The following is a 9,182-nucleotide window of genomic DNA, read 5'->3' as shown; positions in this document are numbered from 1 at the left end:
TGTATGGCTTAACAATTCTGAAATCACTATACATGTATACTGGAAATGGAAGATTAAGTCACGGGATGGCAGATGGTGGGATTCTGGGTTCTCACTTTTGAAGTAGAAGGTTACAGATGAACAAGGGGAGATAACTAGGATGATTCTGGGAATGGATGAGAGTGGTAAGATATCAGAATGAACTCATGCCTAGCTTACAGATACACACACACATACAATACAAATGTGTATATATGCATAAACATTTATAAATATGTGTATATAGAAAGTTAGTATTCACCCATATGTTTATTTGCTCTGTCAGCTAAGAAGGCCTAGAAATGATGACATCCCACTAGCAATGACTGCACCTAGTGCCGAGAGTTTCTTGGTTTCTAATACCATTTTCCAAAAAAGGAACCAGAGATCCTTGGAGAAATAGCTGATTTTAGGTCTAGGGCATCTTGTGACAGAAAGTAAGGAAGTACTTAGCAAAACACAGCAATGGGAGTATGTCAAAAGGACACTATAACCACCCAAAAGAGCTCTCAATGGCCGAAGTAGGAACAATCTGAGAAACAAAGCAGTATGAGATTATAACCCAAAGTATAAAATAAATATCCATGGGTTCACACTGACATATTTTTCATTTTATTTATTTGTTTTTGAGACAGGTCTCGCTCTGTCACCCAGGCTGGGGTGCAGTGGCTCACTGCAGCCTTGACTTCTTGGGCTCAACAATCCTCCTGCCTCAGCCTCCCAAGTACCTGGGACCACAGGTGCATGCCACCATCACCCAGCTAAATTTTTAATTTATTATTTGTAGATAGAGGGTCCGGCTGTGTTGCCCAGGCCCATCTTGAACTCCTGGGCTCAAGTGATCCATTCATCTTGGCCTCCCAAAGTGCTGTGCTGGAACTATAGACATAAGCCACCGTACCCGGCCTGACACAAATAAGTGATTGAATAAATAACAGGGGAGGAGAGGCAAAGTCCCATGCAAAATTCCAGACAGTTTCTGTAGAGACCCTGCAGTCAAGGAAGTGCAGCAGAATTCCTCACTCCTTAAATTTAGCCTAGGAATAGTGACTTCATCCCAAAGAGTACAGTGTGGAAAGAGAGAGGAAAAAAAAGAGTAAGTTTAGGCTGGATGTGGTGGCTCACGCCTGTAATCCCAGCACTTTGGGAGGCTGAGGAGGGTGGATCATCTGAGGTCAAGAGTTCAAGACCAACCTGGCCAACATGGTGAAACCCCATATCTACTAAAAATACAAAATTAGCCGGGCATGGTAGTGTGTGCCTGTAATCCCAGCTACTTGGGAGGTTGAGGCAGAAGAATCGCTTGAACCCAGGAGGCAGAGATTGCAGTGAGTCGAGATCGCGCCATTGCATTCCACCTGGACAACAAGAGTGAAATTCCGTCTCAAAAAAAAAAAAAAAAAAAAAAGCCGGGTGCTGTGGCTCACGCCTGTAATCCCAACACTTTGGGAGGCCGAGACAGGCGGATCACGAGGTCAGGAGATCGAGACCATCCTGGCTAACATGGCGAAACCCCGTCTCTACTAAAAATACAAAAAAAAAAATTAGCCAGGCGTAGTGGCAGGCGCCTGTAGTCCCAGCTACTCGGGAGGCTGAGGCAGGAAAATAGCGTGAACCCGGGAGGCAGAGCTTGCAGTGAGCCGAGATCACGCCACTGCACTCTAGCCTGGGCCGCTGAGTGAGACTCTGTCTCAAAAAAAAAAAAAAAAGTAAGTTTACAATGGAGAAACCTGACAAAAACTACCTAGATTTCCAAAGCCTGATTTCCTAACCATGGTTGCAATCCCAACGTGGAAAGTTTTACCTGTGTGGCACTGTCAGATCAAGAAATAAGAAACGCCAGGTGAACAAGATGAACACCAACAGGGATAGTTCATTCAAGTTGATAACACGTACCCTTGATATGATTCCATGAGAATGACACTTTACCTCTGTGGTCTTCCTTCCCCAAATCCATAACCTGAGTCTAATGAGAAAAACATCAGACAAATCCCAATTGAGGGACATTCTACAAAATATCTGTCTGGTACTCCTCAAATTGTTGAGGTCGTCAAAAACAAGGAAAGTCTGAGAATCTATCACAGCCAAGAGAAGCCTAAGGAGACACACAGACTAAATGTCAGGGCGGCTTCTAGGTGTGCTTGCTGTTCCTGGGATAGAATGCTAAGGTGGGGTGGGGGCACCAACAGATACCTATGCACAGCTTAGGGAAGCATCTCCATGAGTGCAGCTATGACTCTCACCAATGTTCCTGGCCCTCTGTGATGTCAGGGCCTGCATTTCTTGATCTGACTGCGCAACACAGATAAAACGTTCCAGGTTGGGATTGCACCCATGGTTAGGAAACGACTTTTGAAACAGACTTGAATTGACATCCTACTCTGCCATTTCATTTGTTACTTTGGGAGGATTACCAAAACCTCTCTGTGCGTCTTTTCTCATCATCTCTAACATAGGGATTATAATTGTAACCACTAATAACTGGCTAATTTTTCTTTTTTCTTTTTGTTTGTAAAGCACAAATAAAGTATGTAGGGTGCTTGGCCTAGTACCTGGCACTTAGCACTCAGTAAATGTTAGCCATTTACTATTGTACACTGTGTAATTCATTTAGTGTATATAAATTTTCTTTTCTTGTTGTTTTCTTTTGTTTGTGTATTTGTTTTTGAGACAGAGTCTTGCTCAGTCGCCCAGGCTAGAGTGCAGTGGTGTGATCTCAGATCACTGCAACTTCTGCCTCCCAGGCTCAAGGGATCCTCCCACCTCAGCCTCCCCAGTAGCTGGGATAACAGGTGCTCACCACCATGCCCGGATCATTTTTGTATTTTTACTAGAGACGGGGTTTTACCACGTTGGCCAGGCTGGTCTGGAACTCCTGACCTCAGGTGATCCACCTGCCTCGGCCTCTCGAAGTGCTAGGATTACAGGCGTGAGCCACCATGCCTGGCTGTGTTGTTGTTGTTGTCGTTGTTGTTGTTGTTGTTTTTGATGGAGTTTCACTCTTGTTGCCCAGGCTGGAGTGCAATGGCAAGATCTCAGCTCACCGCAACCTCCGCCTCCTGGATTCAAGCGAGTCTCCTGGCTCAGCCTCCCAAGTAGCTGGGATTACAGGCATGTGCCACCACGCTGGGCTAACTTTGTATTTTTAGTAGAGACGGGGTTTCTCCATGTTGGTCAGGCTGGTCTTGAACTCCCAACCTCAGGTGATCTGCCCACCTCGGCCTCTCAAAGTGCTGGGATTACAGGCATGAGCCACCATGCCCAGACCTGGCTGTTTTTTTGACAGAATTTTATTTAGGAAAATTGTTTTCCTTCATTCCCCTGGTGCAAAAGAAAAAGAAAAAGAAAAAGAAAGAGGAAGAAAGAAGGAAGGAAGGAAGGAAAAGAGAAAGAAAAGAAAGAGAAAGAAAGAAAAAGAGAAAGAAAGAAAGAGAAAGCAAGAAAGAAAAAGAGAGAAAGAAAGAAGAAAGAATGAATGAAAGAAAAGAAAGAAAGAGAAAGAAAGAAAGAAAGAAAGAGAAAGAAAGAAAGAAAGAGAAAGAAAGAAAGAAAAAAGAGAAAAAGAAATTGTTAACTAGGTGTTGGAAAACTGAAAAGACAAAAGGGGCTCAACCATTGGAGGTACTCACTACAGGCAGCAGCTATCACACTGTATGGAAAATCCAAATGAGAGGCTGAATTTAAAAACAGTTTTTTAGTTGGCCGGGCTTGGTGGCTCATGCTTGTAATCTCAGCACTTTGGAAGGCAGAGGCGGTTGGATCGCTTGAATCCAGAAGACATGGCAAAACCCGATATCTACCAAAAAATACCAAAATTAGCTGGGCTTGGTGGCGCATGCCTGTAATCCCAGCTACTCTGGAGGCTGAGGCAGGAGAATCGCTTGAACACGGAGGCAGAGGTTGCAGTGAGCCGAGATCGCGCCACTGCACTCCAGCCTGGGTGACAAGGCGAGACCCAGTCTCTAATCAATAATAATAATAATAAAATTAACACTTTTATTGAGTATAATTTACATGCCATAAAATTCACCCACTGAAAGTGTACACTTCCTTCACTTCACCTTACAGGGTCTCACTCTGTTGCTCAGGCTGCGATGCAGTGGCGCCATATTAGCTCACTGCAACCTCTGCCTCCCGGGGTCAGGAGATCCTCCCACCTCAGCCTCCCGAGTAGCGGGACTACAGGTGTGCACCACCACACCCAGCTAATTTTTCTTTTTTTTCTTTTTTCCTTTCTTTCTCTCCCTCCCTTCCTTTTTTTTTTTTTTTTTTTTTTTTTTTGTAGAGACGGTGTCTCCCCTTGTGGCCAGGTTGGTCACAACTCCTGAACTCAAGCTATCTGCCCGCCTCGACCTCCCAAAATGCTAGGATTACAGGCGTGAGCCACTGCGTCCAGCCACACTTCCATGACTTTTTAATAAACTTACACAGTTGTGCAATTGTCACCACAATCCACTTTTAGAACATTTCTACTTTCCTCCAATTTTTTTAAGCCCACCTGCATTCAATCCCCGCTCCCACACCTCGCCCCAGGTAACTGTGCTCTGTGTCTTTGTAGATTTGCCTAGTGTAATCTATTTTTTACTTCGGTAATATAAGGAGGTCGTGCAAAATAGAGACTATTTAGGAACAGACTAGGCAGACTTAAATCTGATGGAAAGTTTAAAGTTGTTTAAAAGTGGGCTATAGTTTTACATGATTTTTTTATTTTTTTATTTTTTTATTTTTTGAGACGGAGTCTCGCTCTGTCACCCAGGCTGGAGTGCGGTGGCCGGATCTCAGCTCACTGCAAGCTCCGCCTCCCGGGTTCACGCCATTCTCCTGCCTCAGCCTCCCGAGTAGCTGGGACTATAGGCGCCCGCCACCTCGCCCGGCTAGTTTTTTGTATTTTTTAGTGGAGACGGGGTTTCACCGTGTTAGCCAGGATGGTCTCGATCTCCTGACCTCGTGATCCGCCCGTCTCGGCCTCCCAAAGTGCTGGGATTACAGGCGTGAGCCACCGCGCCCGGCCCATGATTTTTTTAAAAAGAGGAAAGGTGAGGAGAGGTTCCACTTTGGGGCGACTAGGACTGAGGTGATGGTTCTGGAGGGGGCGAGCGAAGTTGTGAGGGGAGGAGAGCCCTCGCGTCACGCCCGCCCCGCCCAGGGTCGGATTGGCTCCTGACTCACCCTCTTTGCCCCAGGGCGGCCGCCGTCTCTTGCGCAGGCGCAGTGCTCCTGCTTCCTGGCCGAGGGCGGGCGAGCGGAGCCTGCATTCGCAGCGATCGCGAGCGTGTGGTGATTGCTTCTGTCTGTTGTTTAGATATGGAAGCTGAGAGGATGCACAGAGGCAGCCGGAGCCTGGGTCGGGGTCTCGCTCGGTGCTGACCGCCCCCGGGGTCGAGTAGGCGATGGGGGAGCCCGGCTTCTTCGTCACAGGAGACCGCGCCCGTGGCCGGAGCTGGTGCCTGCGGCGGGTGGGGATGAGCGCCGGGTGGCTGCTGCTGGAAGATGGGCGCGAGGTACGGGGGAAGGGGTCCTGTGGGGCGGAGGGCAGGGGCTGGAGGGAGCGGGGCTCGGGGAGGGAGGAAGGTGTCTTGCTGCGCTGAATGAATGGCAGAGAGGAGGCGGGCACCAGGAAGAGGAGCGAAGTGTCTGTGGGGGGTGGATTCCTGGGGAGAGAAGGGAGAAAGCGGTTCTGGCGCGAGCGACTGAAGGGTCTGCGGTGGGAGGTGTTTGGGGGAGAAATAGGGGCCGAATGAGAGAAAGAAAAGAGAGTTCGGCTCTGGGGAGCCATGGGGGGCCACAAGGGTTGGGGTGAGGACGGAGGCCCTGGCCCGCGGCCTGTGGGGCGAGAAGCTGGCCCCGTCCAGAGAGGCCTGGGCCAGCGGGTAGCGGGGCCGGGAAGGAGAGGGACGCGCAGAGAATGTGAGGAGACGCGGGGGTGTCGAGGAGGGGAGGGCGGGGGCTGGCCAGATCCCGTTTAGGGCGCACGGAGCCCCGCGGTGCCCAGGTCGGGGAACGGTGGCGGGGGCCGCGAGCCGCAGGGAAGCCGAGGCGGGGCCTGGCGCGTGAACTTTCTCGAGTTTGTTTTGAAAACGATTCAAGTTTTGGGCTTTGTCCCTTAAAACAAACTTTCACGTAGAAATGTCTTCCTCCTTCCCAACTCTGAGGAACATGGGCGACTTGGGCTGGGCCACATTTCTCCGGTGAGGCTCGGTACGGCCGAGTGGTACTCCCTGAGGTGGGTCGGGCAGGGATTCAGAGTTCTCTCCAGAGGCTGCCTCTCGTCTTTACTAATGCAGTTGCAAATGAAAACATTTTTAAGGGGAAAGATGCACCAGCGTGCATCTTGAAAGGGCGAGGGAGGGGGAGGAGGGAGTTAGATTGCAATCAGGTTGAGAAGGAGAACTGGGTCAGGGACAAGCTTGTCGTGACTGGGAACCACCTGGGTTTTGGAAATAATCTGTATGAAAAGTTCTCTTTGCAGTAAAAGTGGATGGTTGGTCATGATGTTGTAAATTCAGTAAGTCTTTTAAGTCTTAATGTATGTTCGGTTAGATTTTTCCTATAAGCCGTGCCGCCTCAATTCAGTCTGCCAGGTATTTACTGAGTATTTAACATTGTTTGGTGTACAGTGAGGACAAATAAAATTTCTGCGCTCGAAGAGTTTAAGGCTTGAGTGGGGAGAGGGGATTTATACGATGAAGCAGTCTAAGAACATCCATATGGGCTGTATGATCAAGTGCCAAGATGTGGATTATTTAATTCCACCCCAGAGCAGTAGTTCTTCAAGTCAGAGGAGGAATTCATGTCCAGGCTCAAATTTTGCTCGATTAGGAGGTGTTATAAAGGGTTACTTGTGTGCTGTGATCTGAGGAACACCAGGAAAACATCTCTGTATTCTATCCAAAATTCTATCCATTTTCTGGATAGAATACTTCTTCTATCCAGGTATTAGTGCCTAAAAGTCCACATGAAGCATTCAGGCTTTTAGCTTGAGCACAGATCTTTCCCTGCCTGGCCCTTTCCAACAGCAGATGTTTGTGAGAAGTTTAGCAAATTAAAACAAGAACACCTGAATGATAACCTGAATACTACACACAAAAATAAATTATTTTCATGCATAACTATTAGTTAATTTCACATACATTACTTAGTGTGATCCCTGCATACACACAACTTTCTAAGGTAACTTAGTGGGCAAGTGTTATTCCTTTAGATTCAATTGTTGTGGATTAATTTATGACTCTTCTGAATAGCTTGGTACTGCAGTCTTGGGCAGGTGGGATGGGGAGGAAGAATGAAAGCACCTGTAGGAAGGGCAAGAAGACTCCAAAGCACTCTTAGACATATTCTGAACCATTTGATAGTTCTTTGTGGGGCCACTTCTATGGGGACGGACTCGTGCAAACCGAGTGAATGGTAAAGACACAGTGGTAAGACTGTGGCTGGCTTCAGGGACCTGTGTGTAGGAGAAGCCTGCCAGGCTTGGCTGCCTGCAAGGTCAAGTCGTAGCATAGCCTGAAAAGAAGTCTGAATCAGAGGCAAGAGAAGAAGTTGTACTTATTGTAATGTCCCCACATCATAGCACAAGCTGTTTTGCACAAGATTTTAAGAGGTATGCTAATAACATTATAACAGCAAAGGTAGATCAGCGCCCTGCCTTTCCAGTTCTTAGTCTCAGATGTTGTGGATAAAATAATAAAACAGAGTTCCTTTCATTTCATTAATGGGAATACTGTAGTAAATTGTCTAAATAAGTGGCTTTAAGCTTGTTAAAGCAATGCATAGAGTTTGGTGGAAAAACAAGTAGAGATTTATTGCAAATTAGCTAGTTCTCAGGTACTATAAAGTATCTAGGCCTTTGGGGAAAACAACAGAACCTTCTCTTCCCTTTTCTTCTCTTGTATTTAGTTTTCATTAAATTTTCTGCCCCAAGGGAAAAAAGGGAAAGGATGGTTATATTTACTGGTTTGGGGGCTTTTGTTGTGGGGTGTTTTGTTTTGAGACAGAGTACTCCCTCTGTCACCCAGGCTGGAGTGCAGTGGTGTGATCACACCTCCACCTTCCCGCTTCAAGCCGTTCTTCTGCCTCAGCCTCCGAAGTAGCTGGGATTACAGATGTGCACCACTATGCCCATTTAATTTTTGTATTTTCAGTAGAGACGGGGTTTCGCCATGTTGGCCAGGCTGGTCTCGAACTCCTGGCCTCATGTGATCCGCCCGCCTGGGCTTCCCAAAGTGCTGGGATTACAGGTGTGAGCCACTGTACCAGGCCATATTTACTTGTTATTTGAGAAACAGTAGGAATTGTGCCCAGGAGGGAAGAGATAGTCTTGTGAAGGTGGGCAAGGACAAGATGATCTTTTAGATCAATAATATGTGTAAGCTGAAATGCTTGCAAAACTATTGTAAATGAAAACAACCCCTCACATATGGGTCGGCAGTCAGTTCCCATGGGAAATTTAGTGTTCCATTGAGTGGTCCTGAGATTTCCGGTTAACCTCACTGCACTCTTTAACTATAGTATAGGAGAAATATCAGTAGTACCAAGGTAAATTCTAAGACCAGGCAGTGCAGGGAAGGATATAAAAGAATGATTCCTTTTTCTGGATTCAGAGTCTGTTGGAGGCAGTTTCAGAAAAAGGCACTCTTCCACTTTTTTGGTACTGTTTTCCCCAGGCTACTCACAATGGCAGTCTGGCTGTCTCCCCTCCAGTATTAGCATGTAATATGAGATGCTTCCTCTCTTAGAGATAAAGCTACCTAAATAGAAATTTTACTGAATATGGATGACAGATAAATCCCTAACCATTCCAATTTTAACAGATATGTGTATTCAGAGGAACTTCTATAATTAATATAATTCTGGCAGAGTGTGAAAGAACTGAAAAACTTTGTGCTCAGTATTGGTGGAGTGGTCACCACAACGTTTTAAAGAGGAACAAGGGAGACCGTATGAGTTCCAACTGCTGCTCCACATTTTCCAATGGTAATACAGTCTCTAACTTCTGACATAAAAACACCCACCCTTAAATCTTGAGGACTCATATGCAAGACCTCGTTATTTTTTCATTCATTCTCAAATACTTAACTGAACACTATGCCGGCTATAGAGACACAGTGATAAACAAGACAGATAAAGTCCCTGCTTATCTAATTTGTATTCTGTTAAGGGCACGG

General features: G+C 46.6%; 1 protein-coding gene across 9 annotated transcripts in view; it reads left to right on the top strand.

Moving 5' to 3' along the window:
- The first annotated feature begins 5,226 nt into the window (after nucleotides 1-5,226).
- Nucleotides 5,227-9,182, top strand: part of RNF8 (ring finger protein 8) — a 38,799-nt gene continuing 34,843 nt past the window's right edge. For 8 of the 9 annotated variants that reach the window (XR_013415996.1, XR_001444221.3, XM_077998271.1 and 5 more), the window contains exon 1: nucleotides 5,227-5,519. Coding sequence is in view for 4 of the 9 variants with exons in the window: in XM_077998271.1 (XP_077854397.1) it covers nucleotides 5,409-5,519 (111 nt within the window). In the remaining 5 variants the exon portion in view is untranslated. 9 annotated transcript variants of the gene reach the window in all.

This window comes from Macaca mulatta, chromosome 4 (genome assembly GCF_049350105.2).
Source record: "Macaca mulatta isolate MMU2019108-1 chromosome 4, T2T-MMU8v2.0, whole genome shotgun sequence".
Lineage (NCBI taxonomy): Eukaryota > Metazoa > Chordata > Mammalia > Primates > Cercopithecidae > Macaca > Macaca mulatta.
This window is presented reverse-complemented; position numbering and strand designations above follow the sequence as displayed.